The sequence below is a fragment of the Talpa europaea genome (genome assembly GCF_964194135.1).
Source record: "Talpa europaea genome assembly, chromosome: 7".
In the NCBI taxonomy this organism is placed as follows: Eukaryota; Metazoa; Chordata; class Mammalia; order Eulipotyphla; family Talpidae; genus Talpa; species Talpa europaea.
Window position 1 is genome coordinate 109620127 of NC_140074.1, and position 22880 is coordinate 109643006.

The window sequence follows — 22880 nt, forward strand, 5'->3', positions numbered from 1 at the left end:
TCTGTTCCCCACTGTCTCTGGTGAATCCTCTCACCCCCCGCACCTCTGGTCTGTACCCCAGTCTTGTATGCATAAATAAATACATCTTTTAAAAATGTGTTCAAGGGCCTCCCCGGTGGCGCAGCGGTTGAGCGCTGGGTTGCGAAGCTGCCCGCGGCCTCTGCGGTGCCGGTTCGATCCCCGGCTGCTCCCCGGCCACCAGAGGAGGGTCCCACATGGCGCGCAGACCTCTCCTGCAGCCCGCTGCTCCCCTCAGCAGTGTACTTCGGTCCTTCTGCCTGCTCTGCTCCCCGCTCTGGCTCTGGTGAATTCTCTCACCCTCCGTGCTTTTGACTGTACCCAGTGCTTGTATAAACAAAACAAACAAGCAAACAAATAAATAAAACATGCCTCTATAAAAAAATAAAAAATTTAAAAAATTAAAAAGTGTTCGAGGAGAGAAATAAATGTGAATTGACATTGCTTCCATGCAATTCTAATTCATCATGCTATTTTCTTTTAAAATAGGATGTCTCGGATTGTTCAGCTTCCAGTGCCCTGTCCTGTTCAGCTTGGTTCCTTAAGAAATGACTCCTTGGAAGCTCAGCTTCACGAATATGTCAAACAAGGAAACTATGTGAAGGTAAAGAAGATTCTTAAGAAAGGTAAGCACCATGTTAAAATGGCAGATGCAGCTGTGGTCCATAATTCTGCATAGTATTGGTAGGAAAACCAGGGACATCATAAAAGTATGTGTTCTTGGACACATTTCGAAGTTAAGTTGAGGGATGAGGTGTGCTTTACACATGTGGTTGTGTCTTAACATTAAAATGGATGTTTGGGGGCCTTCCCGGTGGCGCAGCGGTTGAGTGCTGGGTTGCGAAGCTGCCCGCAGCCTCTGCAGCGCCGGTTCGATTCCCGGCTGCTCCCCGGCCACCGGAGGAGGGTCCCACATGGCGCGCAGACCTCTCCTGCCGCCCGCTGCTCCCCTCAGCAGTGTACTTCGGTCCTTCTGCCTGCTCTGCTCCCTGATCTGGCTCTGGTGAATTCTCTCACCCTCCCGCGCTTCTGACTGTACCCAGTGCATGGTATAAACAAACCATCAAACAAACAAATAAATAAATAAATAAAACATGTCTCTATAAAAAAATTAAAATTAAAAAATTTAAAAAAAAAATGGATGTTTGGGGGCACAGGGGTTAAATAAAGACCATGCTATCAAGCTGTTGCCAGCCATGGCAGCACAAGTACAATTCCCCAGCCGGCCTCAGGGAGGTGACCCACATGGCACACTGGACCTCTGCTGTCTAGCCCGCTGCTCCCTCAGCAGTGTGTTTCAGTGGATCTGCCTGTTCTGCTTCCCACTCTTCTCTGGTGAATCCTCTCACTGCTCTGTACTTCTGGCTTGCACCCCAGCTCTTGTATGCATAAATAAATAAATCTTTAAAAAAACAACAACAACAGGGCCTCCCTGGTGGCGCAAAGGGTTAAGACGCAGCACTATGAAGCTATCTGCAGGTACTGCAGCACGAGTTTGATTCCCTGGCCCAGGAGCTAACCACATGGTGCAGCAGACCTCTCCTGTCTCGCCCGCTGCTCCCCTCAGCAGTGTATTTCGTCAGTCTGCCTGTTCTGTTCCCCGCTCTGTCTCTGGTGAATCCTCTCACCCCCACACCTCTGGCCTGTACCCCAGTTCTTGTATGCATAAATAAATAAATCTTAAAAAAAAAAAAAGAAAGATTGGGGGCCTCCCTGGTGGCACAGGCGGTTGAGCACAGCGCTGTGAAGCTGTCCACAGCTTCTGCAGCATGGGTTCAATCCTGGTCAACAGGGGGCAGGAGAGATGACCCGCATGGCGCGTCAGACCTCTCCAGTGTTGCCCACTGCTCCCCTCAGTAGTGTATTTCAGTTGGTCTGCCTGTATAAATAAATAAATCTTTAAAAAATAATAAAAAGAACTGGGGTGCAGGCCAGAGGCATGGGAGGTGAGAGGATTCACCAGAGACAGAGCAGGGAACAGAACAGGCAGATAGGCTGAAGTACACTGCTGAGAGGAGCAGTGCAGTGGGCAAGTCAGGAGAGGTCTGCTGTGCCATATGGGTGGCTCCCTGGCAGGTCGGTGATCAAACTCTCGCTGTAGAGGTTGTGGACAGCTTCACAGCACTGCACTTAACCTTGTGCCAGCAGGGAGGCTCCTGAATAAATAAAATCTTTAAAAAAAAAAAAAAAAAAAGACTGCGCTTTAAGGGATAATGTGTTTAATGCTTTATTGGAGAATGAATTTGATTGGAGATTAGACAGTCTGAGGAAGAACTCTTATCTAAAAGAATCCAGACTCTATTTAGTGCCAGATATATCAGAGTACTGCCTTGGCTCCCTCAGCTGTGTGAAAGATGCAATAGACAACATGTATAATGAGGAAATAAATATGCCCATCTCCAGTTTAGAAGATGAAATGAGACAAGGGATTAAGAGTGTTTACCATCGAGTGAGCATTCGACAATCTGTCTTGGTTATAACTATAATTATGTGATTTTAGAAGGATACTTCCCCCCTCCCTTTCTTTCACGGATAAAGAAACTAGATCTTTCCAGGCTGGTGAATTTATCTAATAAATAGGTTAGAGGTAATCCACGAGGACCAAAGCCAGGAAGGGAATCTCCTTTTTCATGGTGCAGGGGCTCCACCTGACTGGGATCCTGGAGGCTAGAGGCCCGGTGTGCTGAGTAATAGGAACTTAGAGAGCAGTTGCCAGAGGTGTGTGATTGGCTGCCAGGAAGCCATATGCTAATGAGACTGTGAAGTGTTTCTAGAAGAATCCAAGTGAACTGATGCTTTGAGATTTGCCATTCAACCGAATTGTTATAAGACAAACAAATGATGAAGTAAAATGAGTTGCAACAATAACAACTGGTGAAATGAGTTTCAGAATAATAAAAAAGTGATCATGACTGTAAAATGTGTGGCTGCGATAGGCCCAGCAGAAGCTGAAGCCTATGGGTTAAGACTATACTTTCAGGGATCATTTCTATAGTTCGTTACTAGAGAAGCTTCTCTGATCGTGTAGAGCACCGGAAACCACGAGGAGGAGGCGCAGCGTCCTTTCCTGAGCGTGAAGCCGGCTCTGAGTGTTGCTTACGCAACTGCTCTTTGCCATTGATGATCGTTCTTCTCTCCATTTTGGAGAGTTAGAGGGAGAGGACGCAGTCTGAGTGGCTTCTGTTTGTGTTAGAGTTGGTGGGAATAGATGTAACATTTTAAAGTAAGCCGCAGATACTTTCACTTACTGGGTGTGGTTCATGGCTCCCCTCAAGCAAGTGTCAGGTGGCCTGAGGAAGAGGGTGTTTAAGCTCTACAGTCTTATTATAATCATTAATTTTTTTTTTTGTGGTTTTAAGTGAAAAGGTTAGAGAAGCATAATCAAAGACAACTGTCAGGGACCTCCCTTGGTAGCACAAGGGGCTAAGTCTCAGCTATCAAAACTATCACCAGGCACAGATACCCTTTTCTGTCTCACCAGCTGCTCTCCTCAGCAGTGTTTTTCAGTGGATCTGCTTGTTCTGCTCTCCGCGCTTTGTCTCTGGTGAATCCTCTCACCCACCCCATCCTGCACGTCTGGCCTACACACTATCCAGTTCTTGCATGCATGCATAAATAAAATTAAATCTGTAAAAGAAAAAAAAACCCACCCATAATTTCCCATCCCTTGTGGGGCCAAACAGGGTTGGCCTGAAGCAGGGCCACTGACGCCCTAAAGCTTGCCACAAGTCTAAGGCATCTTCCGGCAGGGAACCATAGGAAAAAAAACCAGCAGAAGTGGCTAGCAAGTCCAGGGTGAAAGCAACAAAATCAAAGTAGAAGTCGAGATAAGGGCTGCCACTGTGAGCCTCCCCATGGGTCTCTCACCCACAAGTCTCTGTTAAGTGTCTCTTCAATCCATGTTTCTCCTGCAACTCTGGTGCAAGTCCAAAGCCAAGAAGCAAGGGAGCCTTTACTGTCCATTTCTCTCTCTATCCCTCTCCTAGTGCCTCCGCAGTGTTCTCTCCAAGTGTTCTATAGCTTCCCCTGTCCAGCTCCACCCCTCATTAGGTGGGGCAGGGAACATGGAATCTCCCTTTTTCTATAGAGATGCCTCTGTTACACTCAGATTAGAAATCCCTGTCTTCGCCATTCTTCCCTGTTGTTGGCACCATTGGTCATGTTGTCCTTGCACATTACCACCAGCCTGTCACTTTCAGAAGCCTCTTTCCCAACCACTAGTAAATAGTCTTTTTTTTTTTTTTTTTTTAAGATTTATTTATTCATACAAGCACTGGGTATAGTCAGAAGCGCGGGAGGGTGAGAGAATTCACCAGAGCCAGAGCAGGGAACAGAGCAGGCAGACTGACGAAATACACTGCTGAGGGGAGCAGCGGGCACGGCAGGAAGGTTCTGTCGCGCTATGTGGGACCCTCGCCGGTGGCCAGGGATGGAACCAGCGCTGCAGAGGCTGCGGGCAGCTTTGCAGCCCAGCGCTCAACCACTGTGCCACCAGGGGAGGCCCTAGTAAATCTTCTTTTTAAAGGTTTATTTATGCATACAAGAACTGGGGTATAGGCCAAAGGTGTGGGGGGTGAGAGGATATACCAGAGACAGAGTGGGGGAACAGAGAACATGCAGATTGATTGAAGTACACTGCTGAGGGGAGCAGCGGGTGAGACAGGAGAGGTCTGCTGCACCATGTGGGTAGCTTCCTGGCCGGGGATGGAATTTGTGCTGCAGTGGCTGCAGACAACATCGTACATTGTACATTAACCCCTTGTGCCACCAGGGAGACTCCACTAGTAAATCTTTCAGCGAGTCCTATGTACTTCACTTCTAGAAGTGCCCAGGTTTCTGTTGCTTCTTTGCTGTGCCCAAATGCAAGCCACATTGCAGTGGCCTTAGAACTGCTCATAGCTTTAAACCTCTTGCTGACTTCCCTTTACACTTAAAATCCAGACTCCCCTGACCTTGCCCTCCCATAGAAAGCTCTCAGACAGCTGGCCCTTGCCTGCACCTCATTTCTCCCTCATACCCTTTCCTCTGTTGCTGCTTTCAAGTGGCTGGAACACACTGCCTTCTTCCCTTCTTTGGGTCTTTGCATCGTTGTGTTCTCTGCTTAAATGTCAACTTCAAAGAGGAGGCTTTCCTAACCACCATGCCGCTCTCTCTGTTTCAACACTTAAAATCCTCAGTGTGCCTTACCTGACATCTTGTGTGTATCTATTGTCGCTCTCCCTACTAGACTAGTATATTTGTTTGTCTCTGTACCTCTGTATGCCCAGTACCACGCATAGTTCTTTAGCACATAAAAAGTGGGACAGTGGATAAAGTTGTAAACAAGCGAACCAGGGTTTGGCTCACACCCACAAAGCCAAATTCTGAACCACAAGAACGTCTGTAGGGGGGAGTTTATTATATGAGATGGACACCAAGGGAGTCAGCGATAAGATTAGCACCCTAATAACGTGACTCCCGGAATGGTAGGAGTGCTGTGATTATATAAGGAGGGAAGGGACGTGTTTGAAGTGTTGGGGTTTTGCATTTCCCAGGAGGTGCTGGGCAGTCTAAGCAAGTGGTGAAGGTGTTTGACTTTCTCAGGAGGTGGTTTTCTCAGCAGATGCATTTTGGATGCCAAGATGGCACTGGAAACCTCTGAGGGGCACAGAGGGATTTTCACTAGAGATGCAGTACAATTTCTCACCCATTCCAAATTTCCAGAAATGCAGTTATAGCAAGTCTACAGCTAATCCTAAGGAAGGGAGTGATACCGGAATTGTCAGGCCTAGTCTCCCAGCCAGGAACGGATCCCAGGCTGCAGGGGCAGCGCTGAGTCCCAGCCACTAGACCCCCATGGGTTGGTGTCTCACGAAGCCGCAGCAGGAACTCCACAGACACTCAGCAAGCAAGCGAGAAGAGGCAGGTTTGTTTAGAGAAAGAAAAAGTTTATTGAGGAGAAAAAGAGCAGAAATAAAGTGGGACTCCCAGGCCAGGGAACCAGCCTGGGAGGGGCAAGGAAGCCAAAGTGGAGTTGTGTCTCAGGGAATATATACCTTCTTTCCCTCATTATTCTAAAGCTCCACCAGTCTCTCTGTGATTGGTTAGTTCTCGGCTGTCTCACTTAATTTGCTACTGAGTGGGGGATCTTCACATTCCTTATCTAACAGGTCTGTCTTTCCCCATTTGTTGCATCTTTATCTTTATGGCCCAGTCCTCTGGATGGGCATCCCTGCGTTGAAGTTAAACAGCTGCCCTTCTTTTTTTTTTTTTTAATTTTATAGAGGCATGTTTATTTATTTGTTTGTTTGTTTGTTTTGTTTATACATGCACTGGGTACAGTCAAAAGCGCGGGAGGGTGAGAGAATTCACCAGAGCCAGAGCAGAGAGCAGAGCAGGCAGAAGGACCGAAGTACACTGCTGAGGGGAGCAGCGGGCAGCAGGAGAGGTCTGCGCGCCATGTGGGACCCTCCTCTGGTGGCCGGGGAGCAGCCTGGGATCGAACCTGTGCTGCAGAGGCCGCGGGCTGCTTCGCAACCCAGCGCTCAACCACTGCGCCACCGGGGAGGTCCTAAACAGCTGCCCTTCTAAGTTGTCCATAAATTAAACCACTCTCCATTTCTCCAATCTATGCCTCCCTTTACCACCTGAAGGAAAACAGGACCAGCGTTAACAATGTTGTCCTTGGTCCTGAGATGTTTGTTTTTCCCAGTGGAATTGGTTACATTCCCTTTGTTGTCCTTATCTCTGAAGCCTCCCTAAATTCTTCAGAGGTCCCCTCCTGCACTGTCCCTAAAACTGCATAATTCCTAGCTTGCCCTGTGTCTCAGGAGTATGAGAAAAGGAGCACAAAGGATGCTTAGAACTTAATCCTGCCTATTCCTAATTTTTGGTCTAGGGGAGTGTTTGTTGCAATGTGGAACTACAAGGCATTTAGAATAATACTGGGTACCTGGCAAGCCCTCAGTAAATAGTAGCCAGTATTATTATGGTTGAAACGCAGGTATTTGTTGAAGGAGGAAATGATGTCAAATCAACCACATTAGATTTATTTTAAAAATCTTCAAAAGTGTTGGGCCTCCCTGGTGGCGCAAGGGGTTGAGACACATAGTAAGTGTACATTACAACCTATGAAGCTGTCCACCGCCACTGCAGGATTGTTACAGGGCAGCCCCGATACAAAATGGGGTGCCTGACTGTGGTTCCTCACCCGCGCGCTTAAAAGGACTTATCAATGCTCTACTGCAGGCACACACGAAAGGTTAATAAAAGGTTTATTTACAAGGGAAGGGCAAATGAGGAAATGTACAGCTCAGGGAGAAAAATAGGAGACAAAGTTTTAAATGCGTCCTACCTGATCCACCGATCTGGAATCCCAAATGGCACTCTGAGAGCTGGCCGAAAGCCAGGAGCCGTGAAGCCAGGAGGGTAGCGACAGAGCAAGAGAGCCCCCAAGGCCCACGTGTTTGGTTTTTTATACCCAACCTGGCTGCTTAACTCCTCCCTCAGGTCCCAGCTGTTATAGAGCAGCCCCGATATTAAACGGGTTCCTGGCTGTGGGTCCTCACCCGCGCGCTTTAAAGAGACTTATGAATACTCTACTACAGACACCATGCAAAAGGGTTAATAAAAGGTTTATTAACAAGAGGAAAGGAAATAAGGAAAATGTACAACTCAGGGAGAAAATAGGGAAATAAAGTCTTTAATGCGTCCTACCCGATCTGACGACCTGGAAAACCAAAGTCACTCTCAGAGCTGGCCGGACGCTCCGAGCTGGCCGAGAGCCCAAAAATGGAGAGCCCCCCAAAGCCCACGTGTCTGCCTTTTGTATCCACCTGGCTGCTTAACCCCACCCTCAGGTCCCAGCCACCTTCCCTTTGGTGGTGATGGGATTTGGAGTTCCCAGTGTCTTTGGCTTTGACCTGGGGTGGGGGTGGAGTCCACAAAGCCTGTATGGAATTTGCTTTGGGACCGCCTTTTCCCCCTAACACAGCCACCTTCTCTTTGGTGGTGACGGGATTTGTCTTTCCCAGTGTCCTGATGGCTTTGGTCTGGAGTGGGGGTGGAGTTCACAAAGCCTGTATGGGATTAGCACAGGACATCCTTTCCCCCTAACAGGATGAGTTCGATCCCTGGCCCGGAAGCTACCCACGTGGCGCAGCAGACCTCTCCTGACTCGCCCGCTGCTCCCCTAACACCCTCAGCAGTGTATTTCAGTCAGTCTGCCTGTTCTGTTCCCTACTCTGTCTCTGGTGAATCCTCTCACCCTCCTGCGCATCTGGCCTGTACCCCAGAGCTTGTATGCATAAATAAATAAATCTTAAAAAAATAAAATAAAAAATCTTCAAAAGTGTCAACACATAATGCAAACATAAGGTACAAAACCAAAAGTTCTGTTTTCCTATACTGGTTGTCAGCTACCCAGTAACCTCCTCGCCATTGTTACAGTGACTGAGCTCTAAGTTACTGCCATTTAAAGGTAAAAACTCTGAGGACACTGTCTTCGAGCTTCTGCTAAGATTTGCAAGTCATTCCATTAACAAAGGTAAAGGCGCTGTTTTCTTTAGCCTTCGGGGCGTGGCCACGTTACCGGAAAGTCTGCGTCAATACCTCCGGGGCACGACGGATGGAAGCTGTGAATGGCGTCACCCTGCATTATGTTAATGATGCAGGGGTGTTCAATTTTTTCCGTAAATTACATTTCCACTTACCACGGTAAAATGTGTATTAAGTGGTAGCATTTGGAAGTTTGTATAGCAAAACCCCTGTCTTAATCCAGTGGAGCCAGAACTGGGGAAACTTTCTCACCACCAGTGTAAAATGTGTGGCTGCCGTAGACCCAGCAGAAGCTGGCGGCTGTGAGCCAAGACTATACTTTCAGGGATCATTTCTATAGTTCGTTACTAGAGAAGTTTCTCTGATCGTGTAGAGCACCGGAAACCACGAGGAGGAGGCGCAGCGTCCTTTCCTGAGCGTGAAGCCGGCTCTGAGTGTTGCTTACGCAACTGCTCTTTGCTATTGATGATCGTTCTTCTCTCCATTTTGGAGAGTTAGAGGGAGAGGACGCAGTCTGAGTGGCTTCCAATTACCTGATTTAGTTTTATGACAGATGTATAAGTAGTACAACCCTATATCTTCTCTCCTTTACTTTCCGTTGGTTACTTGATACTTTTCTCTCACGCTCTCTAGGTTTTACTTCTTAAGTCTTTTGCCTCTTCATTTATTTACATGAAATGGGTTGTGGTCTGTTAAGGAGGCTGAGGAGCTCACCAGAAATGAGTAGAGAGCAAGATTTACTGAAATATACTACCAGTGGGCCAGCTATGCATACAAGAGCTGGGGTACAGGCCAGAGATGACCAGAGACAGAGTGGGGAACAGAACAGGCAGACAGACTGAAACACACTGCCGAGCGCAGCAGCGGATGAGGCAGGAGAGGTCTGTGGCGCCATGTGGGCTGCTCTCTGGCCTGCTGGGGTTCGAACTTGGGCTGCAGAGGCTGCAGATTGATTCGTTAAGTCGGTGCTTAACCTCTTGCGCCACCAGGGAAGGCCCTTAAACGAGATTTGTTGAGGTTTTTTTCTTTCATAAGCTAAATTCCTGACATTCTTTTAATTCTCATTTTTGTATTTCAACCAATTAGGTATTTGAGTGGATTCCATTATAAGAGTTACCAAAAACAAACAAAAAAGCCACTTAAAATAGTTTCAAGGGCATTTTTGATCTTCACCACCTTAGTCATTTTAAGGTGATTTGTTCTTTTTTTCTTAATTCCCCCCTCAGTGATTTGCTTTACTAACTGAAAAATTTTCGCCTCAAATTTTGTCAGTCATTTGTGTAGCATTTTGGGAGTACAACTTCACAACTCCGTAAGTGTACATTACAATAACGTGCCAACAAAACTCCCCTGCCAAAGTCCTTTTCTTCCCCACTCCTCCCCCATTCATTGCCTCTGCTAACCAATATTTTTTCAAACAATTACTTGTACTTTTTCATGCAAATACTGGCATTGCCAGTATTTTCCTTTGGTTAATTTTTTTCATATACAATCGGGTGACTTCATTTTCTGACCTGCTTCATTTAACATGATCACCTCAAGATGCATGCATTCACTTTGTCCATCCTTTTAAATCGCTGAATAGTACTCCATTTCACATACCACAATTTCTTTATCCAGTCATCTGGGCACTGATTGGGTACTTAGGTTGATTCCATGATTCGGTTATTGTGAATAACACTGCTCTGAACATAACATACATCTTTTCATATTGCATTTTGGCATTTTCATGTTCTTTGGATAAATACCTATCAGTGGTATTAATGGGTCCTAATGGTCCGTCCTTCCTCCCTCCCTCCCTCCCTCCCTCCCCCCACCATACCATTTTCCATGGAGGCTGCACCAAATTACATTCCCAGCAATACTGGATGAGCATTATTCATTTTTCTCTACCTCTTCACCAATATTTTTTTCTAGTCTTTGATATAGGTCATTTTCACAGGGATGAGATGATAACTCACTGTGGTTTTGATTAACAGTTAAATGCAATTTTAAATCAACCATTTTACTCTAGGTGCTTTTTTGTTTTGTTTTGTTTTTTTAAGATTTATTTATTTTTAATTTATTTATATAAGCACTGGGTAGAGTCAGAAGCGCGGGAGGGTGAGAGAATTCACCAGAGCCAGAGTGGGGAGCAGAGCAGGCAGAAGGACCGAAGTACACTGCTGAGGGGAGCAGCGGGCAGCAGGAGAGGTCTGCGCGCCATGTGGGACTCTCCTCTGGTGGCCAGGGAGCAGCCGGGGATTGAACCGGCGCTGCAGAGGCTACAGGCAGCTTCGCAACCCAGTGCTCAACCGCTGTGCCACCGGGGAGGCCCTCTAGGTGCTTTTTTTGAAAATATTTTATTTTCTTTTATTTAAAGATTTATTTATTTATTTATACAAGCACTGGGTACAGTCAGAAGCACGGGAGGTTGAGAGAATTCACCAGAGCCAGAGCGGGGAGCAGAGCAGGCAGAGGGGCCGAGGTACACTGCTGAGGGGAGCAGCGGGCGGCAGGAGAGGTCTGGCACCATGTGGGACCCTTACCCGGTGGCCGGGGAGCAGCCGGGGATCGAACCGGCGCTGCAGAGGCTACGCGCAGCTTCGCAACCCAGTGCTCAACCGCTGTGCCACTGGGAAGGCCCTCTAGGTGCTTTTTTTTTTTTTGAAAAAATTTTAAAATAAATTTTTTATTTCTTTAATTTTTTTTTATAAGCAAATAGGTTTTATGGACCCCACCCCAGACCAAAGAGATCCAAGACATCAAGGACTACAAGGCCCATTTGTTAATCACCACCAAAGGGTGGATTGCTGAGAACTGAGAGTGGAGTTAGGCAGCCAGGCTTGGTATATGCCAGACATGTGGACCTTGGGGGTCCTTGGTTTTTCGCCAGCTTTCAGTGTGTTATTGGGGTTGCAACTCAGTGAAACTGGTAGGACGCATTCACCAATTTCTCTCTTTCTCCCTGAGTTATTCATTTCCCCTTTTTTGTAAATAAACCCTTTATTACTATTTTTTGTGTGTACTGGAAGTTGAGTTTCTCTTTTTTTAAAAGATTTATTTATTTTGCATACAAGAACTGGGGTACAGGCCAGAGGTGTAGGGAGTGAGAGGATTCACCAGAGACAGAATAGGGAACAGAACAGGCAGACTGACTGACTGAAATACACCGCTGAGGGGAGCAGCAGGCGAGACAGGAGAGGTCTGCTGCGCCATGTGGGGAGCTCCCTGGCGGTCAGGAGAGCCAACTCATGCTCAGAGGCTAGGTAGGGATAGTTGCTCGGTGCTGTGCTTAATCCCTTGTGCCACAAGGGAGGCCCTGAATTACATAATGCCACTTTAACTACTTTAAATGTTTCCAGAGACAGTTCAAGCTGCCACTTAATTAACAATTAAATTATTTACATAATTTTTATGTAAATAAAAATTCCCTGATTTAAGTCGAAAAGGCAGTTACAGGTCTGGTATTTTGACTACAGGATAACGTTTAAAAATTGGGCGTGTTCTACTAGTTTTTGATTAGTAGCTTTTACCATACACTTTTCGTTTACGTTTTCCTCTTGAAAGGCCTCCTCTCCCAGCTTCACGTCGTTGACTAAGCAAAGGCGCTTCCCGACGCCCCGCGCACTTCGTAGTCGCATTGCGACTCATCCTGCCGCCGACGGAATTGCCACGGGGAACGGGGGCGGGGTTGGGAGCAGCTGGCGTGTGATTGGCTGTTCAGCAACAGTATGTTAATTAAGTGGCAGCTTGAACTGTCTTTGGAAACATTTAATGTAGTTAAATTGGAATTTGAAATGCCTTGTCCAGCTGTGGTCATGAAAATGAACTTTATAAAAGGCACACTAGTATACATTTCGAAATAGTAGTCCTCGAAGAAAAACCACCATTACTGTAATATGTGTGGGTCTTATTCACTCCAGAAGGGGCAGCGTTCTTTCGCTAAGACTATACTTTCAGGGATCATTTCTATAGTTCGTTACTAGAGAAGTTTCTCTGATCGTGTAGAGCACCGGAAACCACGAGGAGGAGGCGCAGCGTCCTTTCCTGAGCGTGAAGCCGGCTCTGAGTGTTGCTTACGCAACTGCTCTTTGCCATTGATGATCGTTCTTCTCTCCATTTTGGAGAGTTAGAGGGAGAGGACGCAGTCTGAGTGGCTTCCCTTTTTTATTACTGGTTTTTAACAAGAGAAGGCTTTTTTTTTTTTTTTCCCTTTTCTTGATGTTCAAGAGTTTTATTAGCATTCATATGTGGTGTGTGAATTTCAACCTGGAGACTTCTTGGTGGTTGAGCGCTGGGCTGCAAGGCGGCCGCTTGTTTCGTCTATTCAAATCCCCAGCCAGCAGTGAGGGTCTCACGTGGCGCGCAGACCTCTTCTGCCATTCCCTCTGCTCCCCTCAGCAGTGTATTTCGTCAATCTGCCTCTTCCGCTTTTGTCTCTGGCTCTGGTGAATTTTCTCACCCTCCCGCGTTTCTGACTCTACCCAGTGCTTGTATAAATAAGTAAATCTTTAAAAGTAAGTAAGTTTCCAATCTGGTTTATTAAGGCTTAATTGGCGTACACGATTATCTGTTTGTGCATACGAGAGCTGGGGTCCAGGCCAGAGATGGGGTGGTGGTGTGAGAGGATTCAGCAGAGACAGGTGGGGAACAGAACCGGTAGATCGACCAAAGCACACTGCTGAAGGGAGCAGCGAACGAGTCAGCAGAGGTCTGCTTTGCTATGGGGGTTGCTGCCTGGCCGGCTGGCGATCAAACTCGTGCTGCAGAGGCTGTGGATCGCTTCATGGTGCAGTGCTTAACCCCTTGGGCCACCAGGGAGGCCCAGGAGTTGCCTTTTTAAAACGGTTTTTTCAAGTTGAGGTAATTTCCACTTGTTAGCATGCCTTATCTTAACTGTAGTTTTCTGTGTTTTTCAACATGCATATATTTAAAATTCCCTTTAACATCTGAATATTGAGAACCTCTTTTACCATTATTATGTACTTATTCCACAGTGAAGGCTATGGTCAGTACGAGACCTTTTTAATGAATAACACCTCCCTTGCCTTGTAGATGGGTTGATCTGTGGTGTTTTGTGCCTGTACAATTAGTTAAGACTCAATTTTACTTTTTTTTTTTTTTAAGATTTATTTATTTATACAAGCACTGGGTACAGTCAGAAGCACGGGAGGATGAGAGAATTCACCAGAGTCAGAGCGGGGAGCAGACCAGGCAGAAGGACTGAAATACACTGCCGAGGGGAGCAGCGGGCAAGACAGGAGAGGTCTGTGCGCCATGTGGGACCCTCCTCCGGTGGCCGGGGAGCAGCCGGGGATCGGACTGGCGCTGCAGAGGCTGCGGGCAGCTTCGCAACCCAGTGCTCAACCGCTGCGCCACCGGGGAGGCCTAATTTTACTTTTTTTTTAAGATTTATTTTTATTTATGTATACAAGAACTGGGGTACAGGCCAGAGTTGCAGGGTGGGAGTGGAGTTGTGAGAGGATTCACCAGAGACAGAGTGGAGCACAGAACAGGCAGAATGACTGAAATACACTGCTGAGGGGAGTAGTGGGCGAGACAGGAGAGGTCTGCTGCGACATGTGGGTTTCTCCCTGTCCGGGGATCGAACTCATGCCGCAGTGGCTGTGGATAGCTTGATAGCGCTAAGACTTAACCCTTGTGCCACCCAGGGGGATCCATTCAATTTTTCTTTCTTTTAAAAAAAATTGTGGTAGTAGTACATGAGGGTACTGTACAGTTCTCTCCCCTTGTGTTGTATCAGTAAGTTTCCTGATAGTTGCCTTTGTATTTGCTTTGCAGGAATTTATGTTGATGCAGTTAACTCCCTGGGCCAGACACCACTTTTCATTGCAGCATTGTTAGGCCTTATGAAATTAGTTGATGTTCTGGTGGATTATGGATCAGATCCAAATCAGTAAGTACAACATCTGGAAAAATAAGTATTATGCCCCTAAGATGAATTGGGAAGTAGAAGTAAGAAATTTTTTTTTAAAGATTTATTTATTTTTTATGCGTATAAGAGCTGGAGTGCAGGCTAGAGGTACAGTGGGGTGAGAGGATTCACCAGAGACAGAGTGGGGAATAGAACTGGCAGACGGACCGAAATACACTGCTGAGGAAAGCAGTGGGCAAGATAGGAGAGGTCTGCTGCACCATGTGGGTTGCTCCCTGGCCACGGAGCAGATAGCTTGACAATGCCTGTGCTTAACCCTTTGTACCACCAGGGAGGACTGAAGTAAGAAAAATTTTAAGTAACAAAAAAAAATGACAGGCATTTGGAAACTACTTTGACAAGGTATTGAAAAACCTTTGCTAGTTTATATCAGTTAAATACAATTGTATACATATGTTGAAATATAACTTAACTGCTAAAAATTTTTTTCTAGGCCTTACGAAGTGTTTAAGTGGAACTTATTAGTCACTAATTAATTAATGACTTTCTACTTCTAGGTTATAATTTGTGTGATCTGCTTACACAATTTAACATTTCACAACTGAGTTCTTTGTTCACAACCACTTTTTCCACCAACTAATATACTTGGCATGACTTGTCAGGATGACTTTTGCCTTGTAGTTGTTTAAAAGAATCTGAGTTTAATAATTTGTCCATATTTTAATATGGAATAGTAACATGATGTCATGAATCAGTGTGGTGCTTTTCCTTTTCCCAAGACCTAGCTTATTCGTGTTTTACAATGACCTTCTTGACAGTGAGGGAGAGCAGGTATTTTTATAGTTCCCAATGGACAGAACCAGAAATGGGCTTTGAAGCATTTACATGATTCCAGCAGATTTTCAAAGAGATCCAAGAACATGAACAATCATATAAGCCATGAAATAGCTTTCCTATTTTACATAAGAAGACCCTGTTAAAATACTTCTTAAAAAGCCCTAATGGGGGGGGGGGGGAAGCCCTATGATGTTGGAAGGGTTGCTTTCATAGTGGGAGAAAACTTGGAAACTTGGACAAGTATGAAGAAAAAATCAATGAGGGAGAATTCTATAAGGCAGAAATAACACAGCGAATGTTTTGCTGTGTTTTCTTCTGTATTTTTTCAAGACTCACATATACTCTTTTGTCCCTACTATATATTTTGTTAAGATTTATTTATTTATACATACAAGAATTGGGGTACAGGCCAGAGTTGTGGGTGGTGAGAGGATTCACCAGAGACAGAGTGGGAAACAGAACAGGCAGACTGACTGAAATACACTGCTGAGGGGAGCAGTGGGCGAGATAGGAGAGGTCTGCTGCACCATGTGGGTCATCTCCATGGCCGGGGATTGAACTAGTGCTGCAGAGGCTACAAATAGCTTCATAGGTTGTGTCTTAACCCCTTGTGCCCCTGTCCGTACTATATTAATGTTTATCTTCAAAGCTCATGAAGAGTTAGCTCCTCGATGTTTGCAGGTAACAGCTTTGTAGGGAGGCCACCTGGAATCCCTTAGAAAAAAGGCAGCATTTTTCAGTCAGCTGCATGTACGTCTCTTTTGTGGAGGCTAAAAGGTAGGTCCTTTGAAGATCAAATAATTCAAACATTTAATATGCCAGATTAGGGAACTGGGGTCCAGAAAGTTTGAGTGGCCCATAATGTTGCTTTCTGTAAATGGCAGACCTGAGACCAAGAGCCCAGCCCCTGAAGAACTCAGTTTGAAGGAGCCCCCTTTTAAAAGTACCCCTAGTGCTAGGGGCAGATGGGAGGACTAACCCTATGGCTTTGTATTTTGTGATTGGAATGTTTTCATGTGACTGAAATTCCCTTCCATCCAGGGAAGTTTCTGGGAGGAGGTTGTATTTGTGAGTGCTCAGTGGAAATGTTCTGATGATCTGTGTCTTTCGAGGTCACAGAATTGGATGCTTGCAGGGTCCAGTGGGGACAGTGGGCACAGGCCCTGTCTCAGGTGCATCGGCATCTACTGCTGCTGTACAGGAAAGGAAGCCAGGGAGGCCAGATTTTGCAAATTTCTAAGAGACTGAAAATCCCAATTTTTAATGCAAAATCTGCCAAATACTAAATACTGTTCATTATTTTTACCTCTTTTTTAAACATTATGCAGACCAAATAAAACATGCCTCTGCCTTGCCAAATCTCCCTGATATCCCTTGATCTGGATTCCCTTGGATGCTTTAGTTAGATACAAAAAAATTCCCTTCTTCTTTAGCATTCATGAGAAGTGAAACTAGTGCTTTCTCTCACCCCTGGTCCCCCACTTTCTATTTGTGGGAAGGATGATGAGAGAGACTAAAACATATACAATTTTTTTTTTCCCCTGTTCATTGTGCTGGACCGCTCCTTGGGCCCAGAGGCCGCTCACCCTAAGACAACCCAGTGGTTCCCAAATGCTGAGTGCAGGCTAGCTGCCTTAGAGCCAGCCTCCTTGGCACCTCCTGGGAACTTATAAAAGGTATTCATTCCTGGATCCTCTGCGTGAAGATTATGAATCAGTCTGGGGTGTAGCCTGAGAATTTGTGCTTTTGACACATGGCTCAGTGGCTCATTAGTTAAAGTATGCTACACCCCTGTATTGAAGTAGTTACACAGCTACTTAAAAAAATGGAGGTGGCTTGTATTCTCTCATATGGAAATGTTTCCAGGAAAGATTGTTAATTGAAAAAGAAAAATATAGAACAGTCATTGTAGCATATTCTTCTTACTTGAATATGAATAGGAAATTTCTGGAAGCATTCAACGGTATGTAGGGGTAGTTGTCTCTGAGCAAAAGAACTGCAGGTCTGGAATTGGGAGATTGCTTATTTTCACCTTGTCTTCCTCCTCTTTCATTTTGTATTTTCTTCTTCCCTTTTTTCCTTCCTCTTCCCATTTGTGTTTTTTTTTTTTTTTTTTTTTTTTTTTTAAATTCAAAGGAACATGCTCTGGTGATTCTGATGTGTAGCCAGGCTATGTATCACACCCCACTGCATCCTGGACCCACCAAGGGCCATCCCTTCTTCTCTCAGTTAGTTTGGTTCCATTTTTCTGAGTTGGAGCTCCTTGACCAGGTTGCTGACCTTCTGAAGGGCCTGGGGACTTCTCCCATCAAATTTGGGAGATAGAGGCAGTCCCACGTAAGAGAGGTGGTCTCTGCTTAGACTGAGTTTCACCAGCCTGACCGCAGGCACTACAGCCTTGCAGAAATTGTTTCAGGCCTTCCGGTGTGAGGGTCAGAGGGGAAAAGAACACCAGATTTGGAACAAGACCCTCTGGGTTTGATTCCCAACTGTGCCCTCTCTAAATTGGGGAATGATGTGGCCTGGGAGGGTGGACATAAGGATGAAGAAGGGGTGTGTGTGCGGCTGCTGTTGGATAGACCAGGGGCCTCACAGTGGAGTTATAACCCTCATCACCGAAGATTGTCTTTGTAGAAAGAGCCCATCTTACCTATTGGGTTTGCTCCCTGGGAGGCAGGAGCGTTGCTGTAGATACTCATTGTGAACCCTGCCCCCCACCCCAGCCGCTGCTTTGATGGGAGCACCCCAGTGCACGCAGCAGCGTTTTCAGGCAACCAGTGGATCCTCAGCAAACTGCTGGACGCAGGGGGAGACCTTCGACTGCACGACGAGAAGGGTCGCAACCCACAGACCTGGGCCCTGGCAGCAGGGAAGGAGCGCAGCACTGCAGTAAGGAGGCCGCTGGGCAGCTACACACAGGCAGGGCCCGGGGCTGGGAGACCGGAACCTGGGGCAGCAGCTGGGCCCCCGGACAGCAGGATTCACAGTGGCCTTGCCGTTGGCCCCAGACACACAAGCCTGAATCGAAACAAGTCAACCAGCTGCAAAACATTGGGCAAGTCTGCTGAGCCTTTGCGAGCATACATTTAGCAGGAAAGGAAACCAATGGTGATTTTGCCTGACCTTTAACCAGCATTTCTACCACATATAAGACATTGTAAATTAAACTAAATATTTATTCATAACAACCTTCTCAGGAAGGTACTATTGTTGTTCCCATATTACAAAGGACACCTGAGGGAAACTGAGGCTCATTGACATTAAGTTACTTGCCTGAGGCCACACACTGGCAGGTGTGACGTGTTCAAATGAGGACTAAATAACATAAGTGTGAAGCACAGAGGCTCCGTGCTCCGTGCAGGGCACAGGGAAGAGAGCCATGGGTAAAGTCCCCTGCCTGCCTTCCCTTCCCTCCCTCGGCTTATTAGCTGTTGGGCCTTAGACAAGTAATTTCTCACTCCTCCTGCCTCACTTTCCTCATCTCTCAAGGGGTGGCATTTATTGCCAGATCCTCTCCCTGAAAACATTCCATTCCTTTAGAGAATCACCTGGGCCCTTCCATTCTAGAGTTCCCAGATGGGCGCTCCCACCCGCTCATACCCTGAGGGGTGTGTGCCTGCATTGAGCATCTCTGGCTGTATTGCAGATGGTGGAGTTCATGCAGCGCTGTGCCGCGCACATGCAGGCCATCATCCAGGGTTTCTCCTATGACCTCCTGAAGAAAATCGACTCCCCTCAGCGGCTCGTCAGCAGCCTTCCCCGATTTGGGGGCCTCATGCCGGGGTGAGTCTGCCTTGAGCCAAGCGGGTTGCTATGCATCCCTCCAGTCTTCCTCCACACTGGGCCCCACCGGTGGCATCTAGCCCAGCTGAAGGATTGAGGGCAGAAGGGCCACATGGGCCACTGGACAAGGAAGGGCAGACGAGTCATCTTCCCACTCCGGGAATGTGTGCAGGCTCAGTGGGAGCAGTCCTGTGCTTAGCAGGGAAAGAACTTTCCAGGTCTGGGGAGTCCAGCAGAAAAGCCTCTCCCAGCAGGGCAGCTGGCTGGCATTTTGTCAACTCCCAAACCATGGAAAGTTTGTTTCTTTGTTATTAAGCTTGCAGAAGACCACAGGCTCTTAATTTATGGTCCTTGGGATATTTTAAGCTGGTCTAAGAGACTTGCTAGCTCCGTGGGCAGTCCTTCCTCTTCCAGTCATAGCCCAGGAAGTGGGGAGGTGGGCCCCACGTTTCTCCACATTTAGGGACCAGTGGGGGCTTTCTTCACAGTGTTTCTATGTTAGGAAGTCTTGCCAGGTTGATTTCCTCTGCTTTTGCATCATCTGAAGGCCTGACTGGGACTGGCAGATCTAGTTCTAAGGTGAGGCACTCACATGAGGCATTGACAGACTGCTGGGTGTCAGGCCTCTCTATCAGGCGGCTCAGATGTCCATGAAGTGTTCCCCCAGAGCAAGTGATGCAAGGGTGATCAGGGCTGAAGCCCAGGTGGATCTAGCCTTGGAATCACACTTTGTTGTTTCTGCTATACCCTCAAGGGTAACAGGTCAGCCCTACCTGAGGGATTACATAGGGCAGGATACAGGAGCTGGAATCCCAGGCCCATCTCAGAGCTGACTAGTACATCATCTGTAAATCCATGGTAAAATTCAGGTAGTAAAGGCAAAACCAAGTATATATTATAAAAACTTGGTTCAGCATCATTCCTCTGGATGTGGGTGGTTAATCTTTATTTTTTCTCTCTCCTCCATTCAAATATTTCTAGAAGCCCTAATGGTTCTCCTAATCGACTGCTTAAAGCTGGAGTCATTTCTGCCCAAAACATCTACAGCTTCGGCTTTGGGAAGGTAAGAGGTTGCCTTGGCAACCAACACTGCTAGAGTCAGCTGGCCCTGCCTCTGGCCCCGTGTCTCCCACTGAGGAGTGTGTCCAACTCTTCCTTCCTCTCCAAAGTGGTTTCCCTCCTGCCCTTCTTTACCTACTTTGCAGGGCAGTGTTCCTGTCTTTACTAGAAACTGAAGAAAACCCTGCAGGGTTCCCTTGAGTGACCCTGAGCTAGATTTTGGGAGTTTAGAAAATGATCCTTTAATTCCCAGGGAAGGCACTAAATATGTTCTCACTGGAGAGAGGCAGAGAGCTCTGCTTGTTTGTGATTGACCTTGTCCTCCTTGGGGTTATAGCATTGTTGGAATAGCATTGTTGGTTATAGCATTGTTATAGCCTTTAAGAAACTGAGATTTTAAACTGAGAAATATTTGAGGGAAAATAGTCTCTTCTAGGTCTTTGGTTCTGCCCATCAAAGAGAGAGAGAGAGAGAGTAGGGAATTGTTGCTGGTTGAGCCAGTAGCTCAGCCCAGCCTGAGGTTGGGGTGAGGGTGTTGGGGAGGAAGAAGGTTGACTTTGGCTGCACAGAGGTCTGCATTCTCTGGGGGCCCCAAGAGGCCCCTGCGTCCCAGGCAGGCAATTTAGGCAGGTGTCTGACCTCATTCCATGAGCCTCAGTTTCCTCACTAGTAAAAGAAAATATTCCAACCTTGAAGAGTTACAAGTTCAAGACTTATAAGTTCCAGACTTACAACTCTGTTATAAGGGTGTAGGGGGTATTCAGCAAGTTGTCAAATAGCAACTGTCATTGTCTTTAACTGGATGATAAAATTCTGGAGATAGAACTTTTCCTTTTTCTCCCCACCCACAATTTGAAGCTGCGCTTTGTTTTCAGTTTTATCTCACAGGGGGGACGCAGCTCGCCTATCTAGGATCCCTTCCTGTGATTGGAGAAAAGGAAGTGATCCAAGCTGACGACGAGCCCACCTTCTCTTTCTTTAGTGGCCCCTACATGGTCATGACCAAGTAAGTGGAAACAGCCAGTGGGTTGGTCTGATTTCGTCCCACAGGAAGAATGGACTTCCTGTGACTTCCTTACGTGTGGAGGGTTTCTGTGCAAACACATGGAAACACGGAAGTATGCATGTTTAAGTCAGGGTTTCTCAACCCTGACACCATTGTCTTTGTGGCGGGGACCACCGGTGCACTGTAGGATGTTTGGGAGTGCCCCTGGTCTCTACCCAGTAGATGTCAGTGGCAGCACCCGGTACCCCTCTCCCTTGCAGCTGTGATTGTGAGAACAAGAATGTCTACAAACATCGCCAAATCTCTGACAGTGTTGTAACCTCTGTGTTTTTTGGAGTGTTAGAAGTGACTCACCAGTTACTATGTGACCTCTGGCGCCAGCCAGAAGGTAACTGAGGCCTCGTTGAAGCTAGATCACCATCAACAGTGACTCTCCTCAGCCAAATGCAGCAGAGGCTGCGATAACAGGAGCTGGCCATGACAAAAGCCTCTGGGTATTCTCAGTCTCCCAAGACTTCACAACCCTGTGGAATCATGGGGAGTTGTTCCAGACAAGGTCTCTTAACTTCCCTGAGCTTGGGGGCTCCTTCCTTGCTTAGGAGAAACATCTCAAAGGGCCCCTGTTAGCCTCTCAAGGCTGAGATACACTCCTTGTTTCCCTGCCCATGCCACAGATTGGTTTCTTCTTGTCTGTCCAAGTTATCAGCCTCCCTTGCCCAGATGAGCCCTTAAGTGGCCTCCCAGCCCCTGGACAGCCCCTTCCAGTACTGTTGGTGCTGTTGTATTCTAAAGTACAAACCTGATGGATTGGTGCCCCCCCCATGCCCTTCAGTGAGTTCCTGCCACTTATTCCAAGCCCTCCCAAGGTGCTTCAGGACGTGGGGGAGGAGGAGGGAGTACCCACTGGTGCCCAGGGACTTTGAAGATTTTGTGTAAACCCCACTTCTCTGGTCTGTGGCTGGGAGAACTCCTTATTCAGCTGACTGCTCACTCATGTCCTTCTGTTTACACTCTCCTACCTATGCAGCCTGGTGTGGAATGGGAGCAGGGTCACGGTGAAGGAGCTGAATCTCCCCACGCACCCACACTGCAGCAGGCTGCGGCTGGCCGACCTATTAATTGCTGAGCAGGAGCACAGCAGGTGAGAAGGGCTCCCCTACTCCCCACTATAGGACAGAGCTGGGTTCTGGGCTATGCAGGGTTGTGTTCCTCAGCCTCTGCATTTTCTGATGGTTGGCTAATTTGACTCCTGTTGGCTGCCAAGAAACAGAAAAAGGAATGAATTAATGGCCTGACAAGTAGGGAAGGTGGTGGTGAGGGGCTCAATTCTGCCAACTGATTGGCTCCCCATAACCTTGTCTCTAGATGGTCCAGCCTGCAGGCCTGACTGGCTCTCTGGCTCCAGCCCTTGAGACCTGCCCCATTTTCAGCTGTGGGCCCATCCTGGACAGTGTCCCTGTCTTCATAGAGCATGAGTGTATGAGATCCATACATCTGAGGAAGTGTGACTAAGCCATTGAGGACCCACCCATGGGTCTCAGAACCTAGGCTTCCACAGCATTAGTCCTTCAGCTTTTACTGGGGTGGGCTCTTAATTTGTGGTCTCAACCCAGTTACTGAGGCCTTGGAATGCACTCAGGCTCCTGAGAAGGCTCCTTAGCTCCTACAGAGGTGCATCAAAAGCCAAACTCTTCCTTTTTAGGAAATTAGACTAAGAGGCCCCTGGGAGGCTGGAAGGACTCATAGACACAGCATAGGCTTGAT

General features: G+C 47.0%; 1 protein-coding gene across 1 annotated transcript in view; it reads left to right on the forward strand.

Moving 5' to 3' along the window:
• Positions 1-379: 379 nt before the first annotated feature.
• Positions 380-22880, forward strand: part of TEX14 (testis expressed 14, intercellular bridge forming factor) — a gene marked incomplete at its 3' end in the record, with an annotated part of 67766 nt that continues 45265 nt past the window's right edge. The window contains exons 1-7 of the mRNA XM_084237953.1: positions 380-644; positions 14338-14452; positions 17992-18157; positions 18915-19051; positions 20033-20114; positions 20986-21116; positions 22144-22257. Of these exons, the coding sequence (XP_084094079.1) occupies positions 509-644; positions 14338-14452; positions 17992-18157; positions 18915-19051; positions 20033-20114; positions 20986-21116; positions 22144-22257 (881 nt within the window). The 5' untranslated portion in view covers positions 380-508. The remainder of the gene's footprint in view (positions 645-14337; positions 14453-17991; positions 18158-18914; positions 19052-20032; positions 20115-20985; positions 21117-22143; positions 22258-22880) is intronic.